We start from the raw sequence: 21,734 nt of genomic DNA, 5'->3' as shown, positions 1-21,734 counted from the left end.
TTAGTACATGCTAAATTAGATTTTTTAACTTTTCATTTAAAAAAGAAACAGCTTTAAACCTGAAGTTTTGCCACCCATGTTAAAATTATATCATATGAGAATTTTTTAATAAATAACTGAAAAAACATCAACATGTTTAACATTTTTTTACCAAAAAATTCTTATTTTGCGCAGGCTTCATTTTGTGACTTACATTGGAGTGAAGGCGGGTTACAACCCTCAAAATTAGGGAAAATGGGATCAGCAATAAATTGCCGAGCTCAGACTGTTAGAGGTTGGCAAATAAATTTGAAACAAAGGGGTTACCATAAAACATAGAAATATCAACCTCAAACACTTTGAGGTTGGCAGTTAGGTCAGCATTGCCAAATGCTGTGACCCTATTTCGGAGGGTTATATATATGAAGACCTCAGTAGAAAAACCAGCGTTGTCACTTTTAAAAAGTTTTGAGGAAAAAGAAAATTAAAGATGAGAAAAAAAAAATCGTTTATTTAAAGTTTAATTAAAAATAAAATTTTTATAATTTTTATTAAAAATTCCTTCTTTTTTTTTTTTGCTTTATATAAAGACTTTTATTAAGGATCAAAAACATTCTCAAAACATTTAAAATGTGACAGTGCTGGTTTTTCCACTGAGGTCTGAGGTCATAAATATATATATATATATATATATATATATATATATATATATATATATATATATATATATATATATATATATATATATATATATATATATATATATATGTATATATATATATGTATACACATATATATATATGTATACACATATATATATATATATATATATATATATATATATATATATATATATATATATATATATATATATTAGCCCTCAGAATTAGGGTCGGCATTTGGCAATGCTGACCTAACTGCTGATCTTAAAGTGTTTGAAGTTGGCGAAAAATTGCCAACTTTGTTTCTATCTTTTATCTTTTTTCCTGTTTAATCGCGGAAGCTAAAATAAGGAAACAAAACTCATCTTATAAAAAAACTAAACTTATTAGGTCTTTTTCAGTTTTAGTATTTTTATTTCTACCTCGTTATAAATGTCTTACTTCACTTTGTTTTCATTTAAAAATGTCCAGCCAGATTTACTACAATCTATATCTCTAAGATCAACAGCAGCTTCATTCAGAATGTTACTTGTCACTTCTGCTTAACATTTGGTAAAACATCACTTATTGTAGCCATAATAGCAGTGTTCCCAGTAGGCTGTGTAGATTTTTGTTTTATTAATTTCAAAAACGGCAAGGTTACTTTTTATGAAGATTTTTATCAAGATTCCGAATCTGTAAAAAAAGAATAATGTCTTGCTGGGTGGGGCAGCGTTGTTTTGAATGGAAAAATGACTAAAATGTGACTAATTAACAGGGCAAAACTATAAATAAAAAAAAAAATTCTAAAATTTTTGATTAACTCAATAATTGTTGTTGAATTTCAAGAGAATTGATTATTTTGTTTAAAAAGTCATAAGAATAAACACAGATATAGAGTTTTTGTGAAAGGTATTTTTACAAAAATCAGGCACTTTTTTCATATTTTAGACAAAAAATGTTACGGTAAAGTGTGTTGTTTTTTTCCAGTTTTTATCAAATTTTAAAAGTAAGGGGAGTTCATTTTGTGGGGAATGTTGTAGGGAATCTGAATCTGAAAAAATAAATAAAAATACAATATTGCTTGTTGGGGAAATGCTTAGGTCTCAACGAAAAAATTAGGGTTCATTATCGATTTGCTAATTTTGAAAATTCTCAATTAAAAGTTACTGAAATACTTCTTTATTTTCGAAATCTCTAAAAACTTATGAAAATAATAAAACTAGCTAAATTAATTCCGGAAATAAAAAAGGAATTTCAAAATTTAAAAATAATTTTGAAATAAAAAATTGGACTTCAAAAAGTAAAATTAATTTCGAAAGAAAAAACAGAATTTCGAAAAGTGAAATTAACTTCAAAAAAAAAGTGGATTTTGAAAAGTGAAATAAATTTCGAAAGAAAACAAGTGTTTTGAAAGGTGAAATTAATTTAGAAAAAGAAAAAAAGAATTTCGAAATGTGAAATTAATTCCGAAAAAAAACAAGAATTCAACCTTACCCTTTTAAAGAAGTCGGCAAATGTAGACCCTTTTAGGCCAGTCAGTTGTCGAATTTCAAAAAACAAGGACCTTATTTTTTACTTAGCAAAAGTTTTAATTGCACCCCACCACGTGACACCTACTAGCGCCTGCTCTGGTGGCAGCTCAATGATTGAATACTGGTGTTTTCTTTCCAGTCTTTATTTTCTTTTCCAGACTGGAAAAGAAAATAAAGACTGGAAAGAAAACAATTCGTCATTAGTTAAGCTGTTTGTAAAAAAGTTCATCAGGCAAACAAAAAAGAATACAAGAGTTTTAAGTTACTAAGAACTATAAGTGAAAACAAATTTCAGTTCAATTCGAACTCTTTTAGCAAAACACTATTTGATAAAGAAATGTTTTTTATTATTTGTTTTCTTTAATAAAAACTAACTGATTCAATATGTTCGGCGCAAGCCGGTTCTGTAGCTCCGTATCTATTAAACAGGTTGAACTAAATAAGCATTCTGATGGCACCGATGTCGCTGGAACTGAGAATATTACCCGTGCAATTTGTGTCAAAACCAGGAACAATTTTTGATTAGCTTGGAAAAATTTGATTGCAGTATTTTCGTAGTTCTGAAAGTATTGCAGATTGTAATCATTTATTTCTTTTTCAAGTTTATCATTGTTTTCAATTAAATTACAATATGATTTATCTGTTACTAGTTCAATTAAGTTGATTGGCTTTCGTCTTTTGTTGTTAATTAAAGTAGTAGTATTTGCAAACGGTGGCGTTGACTATTGCTGAAATGTTTTTATGGTATTGTCAGTGAAGCTGTTTAATGAGTTTAAAGTGTTAATGAGTTTAAACAATTGATTTCAATTGTTATATCAATTTTTTCAGATTCTTTTAGATGCATTTCATAAAATGTTTTTATAAACATTTTTGTCTTTGTAATGCATTCACATCTATAGATATCATTTTTGATAAACTCAAATTTATGAAATTTGAAATCAAGAAAAGTAACTGCTAAGAAAAAATCATTAGCAAAAATGTATTTAAAACGCGTTTTTAGAGACCTTAATAATTCCTTTTGAAAAGTCTTAACTAGTTCTGTAAAAATGGGTTGCGATTCAAGTATTTCATTTAGTAGAGAATACAATGTTGGAAACAGAAGTGTTACTGTAACATATTTCTTTCCGCTAAAAAGTTTTGTTAGCTCTTTAATTGGGTGTAACAAATTGCATTAATCCTCCAGCACCTTAAATTCATTAGCAGTGGGAAGATAGTCTTTTATATTTTGGTATTCGATGCTTATCATATCCAACGCAGTTTTATTAGTTAATATAGATTCAATCATATCAATTTAATATAGATACAATCATATCAAATTGGCTATTCCAGCGAATAGCTATATCCTGTACTAACTTTATTTTAGTTTCATATCGAAGTGTTTCTCCAAATGCTTAAAAGAACCAACAATGTGCCTGCAGGATGAAATTACCTTGGCGATTTCCAATTTTCTTTCGTTAATTTTTTCAACTTCTTTAACTTCAATTTTTGTAATTTCTTTATTAATTAATTTTCCATTACCGTTGTTATCTTTTACTTTGTAACGCTTTGACCCATTTTTTAATTTTGTTACTTTTATATCTCTTGTGTTTAGAAGATCGTTAACCACATGGTTCAAACGATGACCAGCACATGGAATCTTAAGAGCATTTTATTTACTGCAGAGAAAATGTTTGCACCTGAGTCAGTAACTAGTGCAAAAATCTTATTACTGATTGTCCATTCACTGAAGATTTCGTTAAACGTATTAAATAAATCTTTAGCTGTTTTTACTTCAGACATAAACCTAAGATCCAGGTTTTGGTCAACCAGAATCATATTTTTGTCAATAAAATGACAAGTCACACCGAGGTAGCTGTTTTTACTCAATGATGACCAACCATCACAAGTAATTGTAATGAAATGACATCCCTTCAATTCTAGCATTAAAATTGATTTTAAATTGTCTGTAATTAATGGAATTAATTTCTTGCTCACCATATTTATGCATGGCATTTTGTAGCTTTTGCTTAACTCACTAAATTTACAAAGTCTGGATGACGTATTATTAAATCGGCTGATCAGTACTAACAATAAAGTTCACCAATAACTTGTTTAATTTTTTATGACCAGTCTCTTCAAAACCATTCTCATTACCACTCTCAATATCGGATATATCGTCATCATTGAGTAAAATTGTTGATTTTTTAGATATTTTTGAATTAATGCAATGGCCAATTGATAAATGGAATCGTATTGAACTGGTCGAACTGTTGTAAGGTAGAATCTTATAACATATGTTACTTTTTGTTTGATTGGTCTATTTCGATTGTCTGTCGGTTCGTCTGGTCTATTTTGGTTGTCGATCCATTGTCTGGTCTATTTCGAAATGTCCAAACGACATATTTCGAAATAGACCATACAAAGTTCTTTTTCTTATTCCTTTCTTAATAACAGATTTATTTGTTTTTGACATGTTTATTCAAACTAAAAAGCAAGTTGTTTTTTTACTCGTACGCATACAACAAATATTAATAAATTAGTAACTTATGTTATTAGTAAATTTGTTATACATGTTACTTCACTAAGGTTACCGAGCGATTTGAGGAGATTATTCTTACTTTAGTTACATTTTAGAGTTACGTAACAAAAAGATTGCTAAGGTATAAATATAATTGTTTGAAATTGTTGTAAATCTCATTTAAATAACCACTAGAGAGTAATTAGCCGTTTGCATTGCAACAATGATTTCATATACATGCGTTTGAAGCCTTAAAGGAATTGCATATTATAACTTTAAAACATCATAATTATATCATTTAGGAAAAGCGCACAAACTTTTTTGTAAATTCTAAATCTAAAGTTTAAACTTACATTATGCAAATTTAAAATTAAAAAATTTTTAAACTAGTGTTGTTATTGAACTCGGCTTAATCGACTAAAAGTCGACTAGGCGAAAGTCGAAATTAGTTGACTTTGATAAATTTAATAGTCGATCTAATTGACTTTGGATTTTCTACTAATCAACTGAAAGTCAATTTAGTCAAATAATAGTACTTGTATTTCTAATATCTTTTTATTTGATTGAACATTATAAATCTTTTTAATTTTATTTTGTTAAAAAATGCAAATATGACTGTTGAATAGAATGTAGTTTTTATTAACCTCCCCCTCCCCCCCTTTTTATTTTTTATTTTTTTATATTGAATTAAAAATTTAAATATAGTAAAGCTATGTTTTTTTTTTTACACTTTGAAGTTCTATTAAGGGTTTGAGGGTTTCAGCAACTTCCAAAAAAATTACTATTAGTTACCATTACCAGTATCTGCTGTAACTTGGGAACAACTGAAAGTAACTCAAGAGTAACTTATAATATACTGAAAGTTGCTTCATAACGACTTCCGGTAACTGTATGGTAACTAGAATTAAATTCCGCCTAAGTTAACAGTGAGTAAATGCATAATGGTAACAGTGAGTAACTTGCCGAATCTTAGTTCTAACATAGTGTCTAAAAAATAATATACAAACAACCAGGCCTGAAAAGAGGTTGGGAAAGATTCATTGGGTGTGTGTTTGTACAAATAATATTATTTTCATCTTTCACTATTTTTGCATACTTTTTTTCTATTTTTACTATATTAACATATTTTTTCAATTCTTTAGTATTTTAATAAATAATAAATAATCAAAATTACAAATTTTTTTTTTCGATATCCCACTTAATTTAAATCTAAAGTACTGTTAGTTAGCTTCTGTATTTCTGGTTTTACGACTGATCATTTAACGAGGGCTCGCCAAAAAAGGTTTTTTCTGTATGCTTTTTGGCATCTGCTTTTTTATGGTCTAAAGATTTTTCTTGATGGCCCTGCATTATTAAACAACCTCATAACATATGACAATAATTATTATACTTAAAAAACTTTATAGTTATATGTTGTTGTTTTTTTTTTGTTTGTTTTTTATGCAGTCTTTGTATGTGATTATTGAAAATATTTGCATACAATGCCGATCCTTTCCATTCTTTAACTAGGGCTCTAAGGATAACACTGATAAACAAATAAAATTTTATTGTGCACGTCTTGTTAACTAGGTGGTTTTTTAAAACAAATTAAATATGCTGATTTCAAATATGCAAACCATTTTTCACCATCACGTCAAGTTGTAAAGATATTTGGGTTCAAATCTTTAGTATTTAAGGTAAAGTCCCTTATATTGTCGAAAAAAAAGTTATTCAAAAGTATGTCAACCTGGGTTTCAAAAGAAGCGTATTTTCATAGAGATTTTAGAAAAGATAATATTTTTACTTAAAATTTTTTGACAAAAAAAATTATGTGAAAAATTGCTTTAGACTTTTAAAAAAATTTTAACAAAATGTTTCTCAGCAATAATACAAAAGTACTTATTTTTATTACAAACAAATACCATTTTTAAAATTCACGTTCAAAATTTACAATTTAAATTGTAAACAAAAACACTTAAGTAGCTTTTGCTGTAGGTAGGTTTTATTCACTTTCAGAGGGCCAATATTTTATATAAATGTTTCACTATGTAGATGGTCATTCGCAAATTATGTCACGCAAAAAACTTTTCAAATCCCCCTACTCCCTTATCCACAAAATGCCACAAAATATTAACCCCCTATCTTATCCTGAGGGTTCTAATCCCTTTAAAAGAACCTGTGGGGTTCTAATCTCTGCAAAAATATTTTAAAGCAAATTTTAGAATTTCGAAAGTAAAAAATTGTTTTGGTATTGTTTTAGTATTATTTCCAGAATTTTGAAATCACAAAAATATTTTGAAACAAATTTTATCTCGAAATGAAAAAATCATTTCGATCCAAAATTAATTATTTTGAAATTGTTTCGAACTTACTGAAACAAAAATAGAGTTTCGAAAACTTTTTTTTAATCAAAAATTCGACTTTTTCTTCCGTGAACAACCTTAGAAAAAATGACTAAAATAGGAATAATTAAAGAGAAAAAATTAAAAATTAAAAAAAAAGTTTTTTTTTTCAATTATTTTAATTAAACCAGGAATGTTTTACCATTATTTGAAACCAGCAAAAAAAAAAACCAACTGTAAATTCAATAATTAAATGTTTCTAAGTTTTTTTTCTGTTAGATAATGAATTGAAACCCACAATCTACAAAAACGGTTGGCTGTAATAAGCCATCTAGAATGAGAAACAGGTCCTATTTCAAGGTTTTTTAAATTTTCAGATAACACTCCAGATCTTATTGCTGTTAAAATTCTGTATTTGTATGTCTGATCAGCCAAAAATTCATAAAATATTTTGTCTGGCAAAACAATAAGTGGTTCACTTAAAGTTACTTTTTCAATAATTTTGTTTGCATGTTTGTATTAGAGGGACCTTGACCTATTTTATTCCAATCGAATTCCTTGAGCCAAAACAAATTCCCACGAGAAGCGAATTGGATATATAAGAGCACCAGAAATCAGTTGGGGTTTTATGAACACAAACAATGCTAAATATAACTTAGTTGGACTCACAATTTTTAAATAAAATTTATAAACTATTAATTGTTAATTATATGTAAATTTTAATAAAGATATCAGTATTATATAATATGTATTATAAAATGTATTAGTATATAATATACTGTTTGTTATAACACGAGTGTTTGACTTATTATTAGTTTTAGAAAAGACAGCACACCCTACAATAACATTCATTGTTTAAAATATTAAAAAATCAAATTTTCTAAAAACAATCTTTACAAAAGCCCCCATTATGTGTTTTTGTTTTTTGACTTTTTAACAAAATATTACATTTTCATAAAGTTCATTATATTGAGTTCATCAAATAATTGAAAAAAAAAAATTTTTATTAATAATTTTTTTTCTTTAATTATTCATTTTTTAGTAATTTTTTTGTTGAAAACTAATTGTCTCCCCCCCCCCTTCCCCCAACAAGCAATATTGTATTTTAACATTCCCCACAAAAATGAAATGAATGAACTCCCCTTACTTTTAAAGTTTGATAAAAACTGGAAAAAAACAGCACACTTTACTGTAACATTCTTTGTCTAAAAATATGAAAAAAGTGCTTGATTTTTGTAAAAATACCCTTTACAAAAACTCTATATCTGTGTTTATTTTTATGACTTTTTGAACCAAATAATCAATTTTTATAAAATTCAACATAATAATTATTGAGCTAATCAAAAACTTTAAAATTTTTTTTTTTTTTATTTATAGTTTTGCCCTGTTAATTAGTCACATTTTAGTCATTTTTCCGTTCAAAACAACGCTGACCCACCCAGCAAAGACATTTTTTTTTTTTTTTGCAGATTCGGAATCTTGATAAAAATCTTCATAAAATGTAACCTTGCCGTTTTTGAAATTGAACAAAAAAAAAATCAACACACCTTAAGACACATCTATTGGAATTTCTGCTGCTACTTTGTATTAGAACTAAGTTCATTTTTATAATTAGACTCCATTGATTGCACTTTCTTTTTTCTTTTTATCTTTTTGTTACTCTCTTCTGCCTGCAAGCATAAAAAAATTTAATTGAAATCCTTTTTTTTTTTTTTTTCGATTTAACTGAAATACTTACTAAAAATATTAGCTAAAATTGTTAGTTGTAAAGTTCAACCTTTCTACTAAAGTTAATACTCTCTGTCCAAAATATGAGCTTTCTTCAACCAAGTCTTCCAAAAACATCAAATCTTCAAGTTTATCTTCAGTGGATTATGTTTTTATTTTTGATTTTTTATGTCATATATGTTTTTCAAATTTGGTATACCCAAAAGACTGTTTTAAAGGTTTTTTCTGCTAAGTATTAGCAGATCTTCTTTTTTCATTATTTTTTAAACAAGATTATTGTTTCTCCAACTTTGTGAGTATGTTTTTTAGTTAGGTTCAACCATGGAAGTTCCATAGGATTTTAATTTTCATGGAAATTTACCCATGAAAATTCCATGGAATTTTCATTTTCCATGGGAAAACTATGGTTTAATCATAGAATTCCTTGGGTTTTCCATGGAATAACCATGGCGTTCCATGGCATATTTCTGTAAGGGCAATTGTATATAGTATTTTATATATATATATATATATATATATATATATACATATATATATATATATATATATATATATATATATATATATATATATATATATATATATATATATATATATATATATATATATGTATATATATATATATATATATAATTGTATATAGTAACATAATATAAAATTAATTTTTTTTAATTATTTAAATCAAAAGTTTAAAAAAGTAGAAGATCACCATTTTTTTCCTAATGACCTTTTGAGGAAATTTTGAATATTTGAAAAATTAAAATTTTGAATAAAAATTTTTTTTTAAAAATTTTAGAATTACAAATTAAAAGTCAAATAAGTAGTATTTTCAAACTTTTAAATTTTTTTTCTAAAAGTTTGAAAATGCTACTTGTTTGCATGCGTATTAAAGCATAATATAAAATAAATAAGTATGAAAAATCTGAGCAAATTCCATCAGTTAAACATAAGATCGATTCTCTCAGAATTCTTTGTTCAAAATTAAAATTTTAGAAAATAATATGAAATAATATATAATATAAAATGATTTTAAGTATTTTGAGTGTTTATGCAAAAAAATAAGTTTATTTGTTATGCACTTTAGAAAATGTTAAGCCTGAGTTTTCTTTTGGTGTCACTAGTCCGGTGAATGTAGGAGATAGGCTGAACTTTACATGTGAAGCAGTGTTTTATGTCTACATTTCATTGACAATGACCAAGGATAAGAAAGTTCTTCTTACTAAGTTAAGTAACAACTCTAGAGCTACTGTTCTAGAGTATGATATTTTATCAGCAGATATATCAGATTCTGGGACATATCAATGTATTGCAAAATTAAAAAGAGGAGGACAGAGGATAGAGAAGCTAGTTGTTCATGTTAAAAGTTAGATTTTTATTTGTTTGTTTTTAATTTTTTTAATGTTTTTATTTTGAATTTGGTTAAAGGTTTTATTAATATAAATTTGAATATTTTTATTTAGAACTGTTAATGCCTTCTATTGGAATCTTAAATGACAGGACAATTTCACAAGACACAGATAGAAATATAATGCTGATGTGCAATTCTTCAGGAAACCCACCACCTCTAATTGAATGGACTCACAACAGCAAAATCCTAAATGAGCTTCCCTTTCTTCCTTCCATTAATAGTTGCAATTACTCTACTCCAGGATTTTACAAACATTCACAGATAGCAAGTGCGTTATTGTTGTGCAAAACTAACTATGAAAGGCACCAGGGTACTTTTCAATGTATTGCTTCAAACAAGGTTGGTTTGGTAAACAAAACTATGAAGTTGACTATACTAGGTAAAGTTTTCTTTCTTTTTCTAATAATTTTGTTTGTTAATTTTATTTTAAAAAATAAAAATGTGCTGTTTATTTGTAACCAATAAAAAGTATTATAGTTTTTTTATAGATATGTTTTTTTTTTTTTTTTTTTTTATAATTACTTTTTTTATATTTTTGGTTACTTTTATTAAGTTTATATGTTCAAAATTTTCTTACAAATGATTTTTTATTCAAATTTAAAAAAAATTCAAGTTCTTATCTGAAAATATGAATGCAGCACCTTTTTGTTTATTTTTTGTGTAAATTTTTATATATTTTCATGGATAATGTATTTGAAAATAAATTTGAAATGTATCTCACATGAGATAGAAGGTTTATAAGTATTCACTTTTAACTGCTAAAAAATCCCTTATCTTAAAAGTACCATTTATAATTTATGGGTGCTTTCAAATTTTCTGATTAAATATTTTAACTAGTTTTTTTTTTTTAAATTATTATTCACTCCCAAAAAGGCTGCAAGCAACCACAATTAAGTTGGGAGTTACTGGAAAAAAAGAATAGAGTTAGCAAGGAAATGATTGACTGAAGACTTAAAAAGTTGAAGGTTGTATGAGTCAGGAGTTCCAAAGAGTTAAAGTGCGAGGAAAAAATACTAGACGAATAAAAGTTTTTAAAACATGCAAGGGTAGTTACAGTAAAAGAATGAGACTTAAATGTAGAGTCAAGCAAGAATGAGTTTTGGTTGATGGAACTAGAGATAGAAACTAGTTCCTTTTTGCAGCGACCATGGTAGTATTTATAGAAAAAAGAAAGAGATGCAACTTTGCAATGATGGGAGAGAGACTCAAGCTTGGCAGATAGAAAGGGTCCAACTATCTTACAATGCATTTTTGAACCTTGTCTAGAAAAGAAAGAGCATCATTAGAAGAACCAGCCCAAATATGACAACAGTATTCCATACAGGGACGAATAAGAGATTTGTAGAGGTAGAGAATGAAATCAAGAGAGAGAAAATGGCGAGCATGATAAACCTTAGCAGATGCTAATTTAGCAATCAATTTTATATATGGTTTCCATGAAAGGTCAGTAGTAAACAATAATTCAAAAAGATGCAAAGAAGTGGACTCAGTAAGAGTTTATATAAAAAAAGTCTCATTTCAAAAGGAACATTTCTTTATGCAGGCTTTTGTAAGTTTTCAAGATTTTAATATTCTCCAAAATATTAGAAAGTTTAATGTATTTGAGAGCATTAGAAAGTTTTATATAATGGAAAACATTAAAAAGTTTAATATGGGAGCAAATTCAATGTTGTAGAGTATACTAGAAAATGGAGGGTATTGGTAATTTTAGTATTGTGGAGAAATTATAAAAAAAAGTAAAACTAAAAGTTTTTTTTCATAAATTTTAAAAGTTATGTTTTTCTTTAGCTAAACCATACTTTCATGTTGAATGGAAATCTGATATAGAAATGATATCTGGCACTTCCTCAGAGCTGGATTGTTCTCCGCGAGGTTATCCACCTAGTAATGTGACATGGTTAAAGTTCATTGCCACTAATAAAACACAAGTTTTAAGTTCTAAAGTTGGCAAAAATCAATACATCATCTCTAAAGTTAGTAGTAAAGATTCTGGCATGTATAAATGTTCAGCTGTAAATATAAGGGGAAGATTAGAGAAATTTGTCACAGTTAAAATAAAAAACTCTGGTATGATTTTTATTTTAGCAACTGGTAGTATATTGTTTAATTTGTTCTTTATTATTTAGAAGTTAATTTTATTTTATTTTAATTATTATTATATTATAATTATTATATAATATTACTATTTATTTGTACTATTATATTATAGTTATTTTATAATAATCGAAATTGATTTGTTGAAAATGAGCTTTTGGTTTATTCCTTGCCATAGAATTAAACTTATATAAGCATACTAAATTATATTAAATTATAATGAAATAATTGTTGATGAATGCACATTTAACTGCAAGCCACACTAGAATTAAATTGTTTTGTGTTAAATTGTTTAGTAAACGTGTGTTGTAAAAAATATTAACTTGGATTTCGAAATTTTTAATATAGGTTGTTTTTTGTTTTTTTCAGTTTCAAAATTGTTAGTTATCATTAAATTAGATTTAAGAAATTAATTCTAATCTACCTTTTTATTAAGATACCACTCTTTCTCCTTCTCTCCAATTTATGAGATCTGTAATAAAATTTCCACTAACACTCTTCCTCTTTTTGCATTAAGCACGCGGGAGAAAACTTGATTAAAATATGGAAAGTTTTATATTTTAATAAAAAAGTTTGTATTTATTAAACTTGAAAGATTGTTTCGTATCTTATATACTTAAGCAAAAAAAGGCAAGCTTAAAATATTAAAATTAAAAAGCGTTTTTACACTATATTAATGCAATTATGCAACAAGCATGAAAAGCAAAAAGAAAATGTTTTTTTATTGATATCTTACATTAAGAATCTGTTTTTAAAAGATATTTCAAAAATTTTCTTTTTCTTTTCTTTTTAAATTATTCCTGACATTTATTTAAACCTGATAATTTGTTATGAGCTTATCAAATTTATTCAAATTAAATCTACCAATTCATTAAAAAACAATTTCATTAAAATTTCTTGCTTGCGACTGAATTTCTCCTAACAAACTCATGTATATATTGACGGAAAAAACACATAAACTTTTAGTTTGATACTGTGTTTACAAGGTTAATATATATACTAAGGAAATAATCCACTGTTATTCAGGGTGGTAATAATGGCAAAAATTACAAATGAGTTTAATAATAAAAAAAGAATCGAAAACAACATCATTATAAGTGGGGTAGCTGATCATACTACTTTAGACAAAAAAATTAATGGAGAAAATGATAAAAAAAACCATCGAAACATTACTAAAATCAATAAAACCAGATTTTTCAATAACAAATACAAAAAGAATAATTCGATTAACTAAAAATCCTAAAAGACCAGAAGGACCACCTAACCTCATCTTAGTTGAATTGGAGAACAAAAAAACTCAAAATTTCAAAAAAATTCCAAAAAGTTAAATGGTAATGTCAACTTCAAAAATATCTTTATTAACAAAAACAAAACTGCAAACGAGAGATTGTTCGACAGTGAACTCAGAAAAGTTAGAAATACTAGAAATGCAGCACTTGCTCATGAAGTTGAGGGAACAAATGGGAGGCAACGATACAATGTGCACAATGGAAAAAAATATTATTGGGGTATACGATCAGGTGAACTCAAATGGATTGAAATCAAATCAGCATAATTTACATATAAAAATTAAAAGATCCTCTACATAAACTTAGGTATACAAAATGTTCAATCTGCTATAAAAAAATCTGCTATCATTCATGATATAGTGCATAATCATTCTCTAGATATTTTTATACTCACTAAAACTTGGATAAAGTCAGTCGACCCTACTGCAATTCAAGAAGATATGGCCCCAACAGGCGCTGAAACAATTCAGTACTGTCGATCAGATCATCGTGGAGGAGGCGTTGCAATAATATACCGGAACAACTTAAATATCAAACCACTCTCGTTATTGTCTACCTGCCTGTCTTATGAACATACATCTGCCAAACTAAATCTGGCAAATAATATCTACAATATTATTGCTATTTATCGATCAAATCCAATCATTCCAACAAGTATTTTCTTTTTCAAATTATCTGATCTCCGAGAAGAACTTTAAACATTATCTGGAGAAATACTTCTGTGTGGTGACTTTAACTGCCCAGGTACTACTCCAACAACCTGCAATCCAAGACTTGCTGAGATTCTAGAGACCTACAACAACAACTTGCTTGATCTAGTAATAAATCGACATGATGACATTTCACTAAACAATATTTAAGTAACTGATGAGGGTATTTCAAATCACTATATGATTCGGGTTGCACTTTATTATCAACCTTTAAATAGTAAAACTGTTTGGTTTTCAAAACAAAACTTTAGAAAACTAAACTTGTCATGCTTTATAAAAGAATTGCAAGTAATGCCATGTTGCTTATCACCTGAAAACAATGTGGATGATTATGCTGAACAAATAAGAGCAAATATAACAACTGTTTTGGATCATTTAGAACCCATTTGAAAATATTCAATGCGACCTGGTAAACATGGTTATCTTCAGATGCCAAGAATAAAAAAAAATCAGGCGTCCTAAACTGGAGTGTTGTTATAAAAAAACTGGAAACTTATCAGATAAAAAACTATATCGAATTGCATATCGTGAGGCATTAGCAGCAATTCATAAATCCATATGTAATCATAAGGCAAAACTAAATTCAGCATTACTACATTCAAATAGTTCTAAAACTAAAAACACAATACCAGATGCAAAATGCAATATAATAAGTAAATATTTCATACACAAACTTGAAAGTATAAAAAATACTATCCAGGAAAGGCTTGCAAAAAAACCAAAATCTAAATTCATCTCAGAGTTATATCCTCCGGTAGATATTTTAACAACATTTGGTACAGTCACACCTACAGATGTGTCAAAAATAATCAAAGCTCTCAAACCTAAGACATCGCCACTTGATATTACTCCAACAAACATCCTTAAATCTTGTTCAGAACTTTTCATTCCAATTATAGCTCACCTTGCTGACCTCTCATTCAAATCTGGAATTTTCTCAGCCTCATATAAAGTTGCTCAAATAACATCAATTTCCAAAAAATCAGGGCTAGCAGAGTTTGACTTATTAAATCTACGCCCAATATCAAATCTCAATGCAATTTCCAAAATTCTTGAAAAGCTTGCATTATCTCGTCTTCTTCCACACGTAACTTTATCTATTAACTTCAATCCTTTACAATCTGGTTTTAGATTGAATCACCCAACCGAAACAGCACTATTAAAGATATGCAATGACATCCTGCTAAACATTGATGATTCTTTGAACACTATTCTCTTATCTCTGGACATATCTTCAGCATTTGATACAATTGATCACAGCCTGCTGATTTCCCGTATTAAAGATGAATTTGGTGTCACAGATATTGCACTAAAATGGCTGACATCATACTTGCACTCTCGAAAATCTTTTGTTTCTATTGGATCAACAAAATCTAGACTAATAGCAAGTTCAACAGGAGTACCACAGGGTAGTGTATTAGGCCCTTTTCTATTTTCCATGTTTGTTTCACCTATATATTGTATTATAGCTAAACTCGGTATCAATCATCATCAATATGCTGATGATACCCAACTTTATACTGTCATCAGCCCAGGCAAAGATAGCAATAATGAAATCAATGTGTGTGCTGATGCAGTAACAAAGTGGTTTCTAGAAAATGGACTTCTGCTAAACCAAAATAAAACAGAAGCTGTTTTATTTGGATCTAGAAAACAAATTAGCAAACATAAAAATGATTCAAAAATTGTTTTTTCTAGAACAGCACTAACTGCAATAAATTCTGTAAAAATCCTTGGTGTCACCCTAGATTCATCCCTCTCTATGGACAAGCACATAAACAACACTATTAAATCCTGCAATTACCATATTTGCCACATTCGTCCATGTCTGACTAAAGAAGCTGCAAATACAATTGCATGTGGCATTGTTAACTCCAGCTTGACTGTTGTCTTTTATCTAATACTTATAAAAAAAAAATCGTAAAAAACTCCAATGAATTCAAAATAGCTTATCTCGAATTGTTTTCCATTCTCCTATTCATTCAAATTCAGAAATATTGCTGAAATCTCTTCATTGGTTACCAATAAATCAAAGAATAATCTATAAGATATCAGTTATCACATATAAAATTTTATTATTTAAATCTCCTGCATATTTATTTAAACTCCTAGAAGTCCGAACTTCAAAACAAAATACTAGATCATTAGACAGTTGTCACCTTACATGTCGTCAACAAAAAACTTCTCTGAGCTCAAATTCTTTTTGTATGACTGCACCTCGAATTTGGAATGGTTTATCAATGAACACGCGAAACTCAACCTCTTTAGAAACAATTAAAAAAATACTAAAATATGAACTTTTTATAAACATTCTTTCAAACTCGTAGCTAACTTGTTTTGGTGCATCTGAATTACTTCATCACTATTGTGATTGTTGTAAATAATGTCACGTCAATCTCTAATTATTATTATTGTTATTATATAACTTGTAAATAAAGTTTTTTTACACCACTTAGTCTCTTTTCATTGCCTCTCAATAAAAAAAAAATGCATATGGTATTGTCATTTTTCAAATAAAAGAGTGTGACAAAAAAGAAGTGTAAATGTATAAACATCAATTTTTGTAATAAACTCTTGATAAAGTTTCATATTTTTAATTCAGCTTTTTAGAAAGAAAAAAGATTATTATTAAATAAGTCTTAATTTATGAATGTTTTTTGTACAAATATATTTTTAAAACTGAAGAACTTTTTAATTACTATGAATATGCAATATGCGAGTTGCATTTTTAACTTTGGTAGTTTACATATATAAAATATAACTTAACTAAGGGGTCATCCATGAATGATGTCAGTAAATATAGGGGGGGACGGAGTGCTGGAAAGTTTGACATTAATTGACAATGGGGAGGGGGTGTTGAGGCCAAAATGATGTCAATTTAAATTATTTTTTTAGTTTTAAGGAGCAGATTTTAACGGTATTTACATCTACTAAATGGTATAGAAATGATGTTTTGTTTGTTGGGAAATTAATATTAAATGTAGAGAATTTGATATTATATTTTATTAAATTATTTATAATATAATATTATAAATTAATATAATAAGTTTCCCAGAGACATTAAATGAATAACAACTACTAACGTAAAATAAAAATTACTATCATTTTATTAATATATTACCATTTAACTGTGAATCAAATTATGTTAGAAATATCAACTCTTTTTATGTAAAATTCACAATCGTCATTCACTCCCTAGCGAATTATAAAATGTGGTTCAAAGTAAACTCATGAAAGTAAACTCATAAATTTGTCATTTTTTGAAATTAAATTGTCATTTTTTCAAATACGAAACTCTAATTGCTTTCTAGTTGATTGTAAAATGTGATGCAATGCAAACACATAATGTCTATTGAAAATTCGAAACGCTAATTTCTCCCTAGCGGGTTGAAGAAACTCTTAAAAGCTTGCGCTAACGAGGAGCAAAATCATTATTCTGATTGTGATGTAAACAATACTAATAAATCAATATTAAAATATGGATAAAACCGCATTACTTAACTTATTGATGGTCTCGTATGGAAATACTCATCCCGATAAAAAAAGGCTAATATCCAGAAAGAAGTCCATAGTATATGGAATTCATTAAAAGAAGAGAAACTGGTGCATAAGGATCTTGAATCAAGAGTAATGTATTTAATCAATTTATTTAATGAAAAGGCAATGAAGTTCAAGAGCAAGCAATTATCATTTTTGGTCAATACTCCAAAACAGTCTGCCCCCACGTATACTCCTCTTGAATTTGACAAGAATTCCTCACAGCTTGTTGAGCCCACCAATGAGCGTTCTGTTATTGATGATCAACAAAGTGCATTAACTTTGAGTTTGTTGACCACGAAAAATCAAAAAAATGCAAGAACAATGGCTCAAGATTGACTCAATTCTGAGATTGTAGCTTTAAATTGTGAAGTTGCTGGATTGAAGACTAGAAAGAGAAGTGGATTCATTGCTGAAGCTGAAGAGAATGATTTGAAAAAGAAAAAGAAGAAACTAGCTCATCTATGTAAAGAACTGGCCATGGTTCTTCCGCTGTTGAAAGACGTCGGTAAGAGGTTCTTCGGCTAATAATTGCTTAGCTATGTTTGTTACTATTGTATTTGTTAGAATTTTACTCTTAATTAGTACTTGCACTATTGTAAATATCCTTGAAATGTTAACAACTAATTTTAAGATTTGATTTGAATATAATTTACGAAATAAATCCGTTTTCTGTAAAAAAAAAAGTTAATTATATCCAAATATATTTTTTTTATTATTTAGAGCATTAAAACTCTCGACGAATTGACATCCAATATGAACAAAATTGGATTTGCAATCAGCAAGAGCACCCTCTATACTCATCTACTTCCGAGAAGTTACGGAAAATAATAAGGCAAAAGGCACGTCAAAACAGTCCCTTTAGATTGATCAGTCCTCAGAATGAATCTCATTTAAAATATGTTGACAAAATCTTTTGCAGTTCAACTATAAAAAATGTGGAAGAAGTTTGTTCTATTTTAGGGCCAGATGAAGTGTGTTTCATTAGCCAAGACAACAAGGCTAGAGTGTTAATTGGAATCATAGCAGCCAAAAAACAGGCGCTGTTGTTGATGCATTTGGAATACCAGGTAACTCTCCCGGACCACGACTGGATCGTGGCTGTTAAACACAAGCTTATACCATCTGTATACGCTGGAATTACGATCAAAAAAGATGGTCTCGGAAAAACAGATGCTGTTACTTATTCTGGACCTACCTGCATTGCTGTTCAATCAGGAAAATATGCATCCTCGACCGCCTTCGCTTATGGAATAGACTTGACTCATGAATCAGCGGCTCTTGGTTATCAAAGAATTCGACTCTATTACCAGAGATCCTCAAACTAATATGGTTAAGCATATCGTTGTGTTTAGCGTCGATGGAGGACCCAACAAAAATCCCAGATACCAGAAAGTAATTGAAATCGGGATTCACCATTTCTTGAAGAATAATCTTGACGCTCTTTTCATCATGACAAACGCTCCAGGCCCCAGTGCATTCGACAGAGCTGAGCGACTAATGGCACCTCTAAGTAAAGAATTATCTGGGGTGATTCTTCTGCACAAACATTACAGAACTCATCTTGATTCTCAAGGTAATTACATTGACAAAAGTTAATTTGTAAAAATATTAATATAATTTTTAACCTATAATAACCAACATATCTTTTTAAATCAGGCAGGACAATAGATGAAAATTTAGAAAAACACAACTTTGGTATTGCTGAACAGGCTTTGGCTGATATTTGGTCTGATATACAAATTGACGGTTATCCAACCATTGCAGAGTATATTGATCCAGACAAATCAGAGCTAGAGTCAAGGAGCCTTTTATTACAAGATCAACGTTGGATTGCGGATCATCTTCGTACAAGTCAATATTTTACTCAAATTGTGAAATGTGAAAATCGTTCTTGTTGTTGGACTATTAGAAGCTCTTACTTTATTCTAATTAGAGCAAGATTTCTTCCGTCACTTGTCCCTGTCAACCCAACGAGAGATAGGCTCAAAGCAGTAAATGTCTCAGAAGGAGCAAAAGAATTGTTTCCATCATCCGTCTTTATGCTCATGGCATCAAACATTGAAAGTATTCTTCCTCGTACTACCAAAAAATTTCCAATTTCGCCGTATGATGCGTTTTGTCCATCAATTAAGTCTTGCCTAGCTGATAGAATCTGTAAAAAGTACAATATCTACTTTGCCTCTCAAGCTATGTTGAAAAAGCATACTACTATCCATTCTTCTGCTATAACACTCCCTCTAATCAAAAGGGTCCAACCTGTTCGTATCGCTGCCAAGCGTCAGACAGAATTTTCAGCAGTCATCGCCTTGCAGAAGAGTTCGGAAACTGCTGAATGGTTAGATGAAAATGAAGTTGACGCAATAAACTTGATTGTACCTCAAGAATACGATATCCTTTTAGAACGAGGAGAGCATTCACTACCTATCGTTTCAATCGATGATCACTTCAACAACCCATGGGAAGATTATATTAAAGATATATAATACTATTTGCTTAGTTGGTTGTTTAATGAGATATCGACTATCATATAATATAATTTGATGAGATCTACTTTTATATAAATGTATAATTTAGTCAGAAAAAAAATCAATGGTTTTTAAGCATTTTTATTGTTTTTTAGGGGGGAGTATGCAAAAACTGACATCATTTATAACGGGGGGTTGGCCAAAAATTGACCATTTAGAGTTTGACAAAGGAGGGGGGGAGTTGAAAAATTGAGAAAAAACACTGACATTATTTATGGATGACCCCTAACCTGAAAATTTGAGTTTAAATACATTGTATTGAATTTAATAATATATTCAAACTGCAAATTCTATGACAAAGTTAAACTAAAATGCAACTTACTTTGAAACCTACTTCGCTTGTATTGATATGCAACTTACTTCAAAACAATTCAGATACTTAAAAACAAATTTAAGATAGATAAAGATTAAACTCCAAAGATGCAAGAAGTATTAGAAGCAAATTAAAGATAGATTATTGATGTTTTCACTGTTACCTTTACTATCATTAATAATTGTTTGCATCTTTAATAATAAAAAAATCAAAATATATTTAAAGACAGACATATATAGCAAATTTATTTAAAGACAGGCATATATGGCAAATTTATTTAAAGACAGACATATATAGCAAATTTATTTAAAGACAGACATATATAGCAAACAGAAAGCTGATATAGCAAACAGAAAAGCTAAAAAAGACAAATTAAAAAGATCAAACAAAGAGGAGCACTTACTTGGTTGCTGTAAAATCTTTAAAGCTTTTAAAAATTTAAAGAAAAGTTAAAAAAAGCAAACATATATAAACAACATAGCTAAAAAAAATTAAATAAATATAAAACAAAATGTAAAAATCTAAAACAAAAGATATAAATGTTTTACAAAAGAAAACACTACCCACAGAACTTGTTGAAAAATTTATTGGTCTTTTTCAAATTATGGTCTTTCTCAAACAACACTCGTAATTTAGAAAAAAGCTCTATAAAACAGAAAACAGAAATATGACTTTAAATGTACTTTATATGACTTTAAATGTACTTTATATGACTTTAAATGTACTTTATATGACTTTAAATGTATTTTATATGACTTTAAATGTACTTTATATGACTTTAAATGTACTTTATATAACTTTAAATGTACTTTATATGACTTTAAATGTACTTTATATGACTTTAAATGTACTTTATATGACTTTAAATGTACTTTATATGACTTTAAATGTATTTTATATGACTTTAAATGTACTTTATATGACTTTAAATGTACTTTATATGACTTTAAATGTACTTTATATGACTTTAAATGTACTTTATATGACTTTAAATGTACTTTATATGACTTTAAATGTAACATTAAACTTTTATTAAAAGGACAATATCATGATGCATGCAGCTTAAAAAAAGAAAAGTTTTTAGAAATTTTGTAAATAACTCAGTAACTAACGGCAATGATAAGCATTAACTGGACTAATTATAATTAGATTAC

General features: G+C 28.2%; 1 protein-coding gene across 1 annotated transcript in view; it reads left to right on the top strand.

The window, feature by feature from the left end:
- LOC100209153 (fibroblast growth factor receptor 3) overlaps positions 1-21,734 on the top strand; it is an 87,580-nt gene that overhangs the window by 42,209 nt on the left and 23,637 nt on the right. Inside the window, exons 8-10 of the mRNA XM_065812839.1 lie at positions 9,786-10,064; positions 10,162-10,488; positions 11,898-12,176. Of these exons, the coding sequence (XP_065668911.1) occupies positions 9,786-10,064; positions 10,162-10,488; positions 11,898-12,176 (885 nt within the window). The remainder of the gene's footprint in view (positions 1-9,785; positions 10,065-10,161; positions 10,489-11,897; positions 12,177-21,734) is intronic.

This window comes from Hydra vulgaris, chromosome 12 (assembly GCF_038396675.1).
Source record: "Hydra vulgaris chromosome 12, alternate assembly HydraT2T_AEP".
In the NCBI taxonomy this organism is placed as follows: Eukaryota; Metazoa; Cnidaria; class Hydrozoa; order Anthoathecata; family Hydridae; genus Hydra; species Hydra vulgaris.
This window is presented reverse-complemented; position numbering and strand designations above follow the sequence as displayed.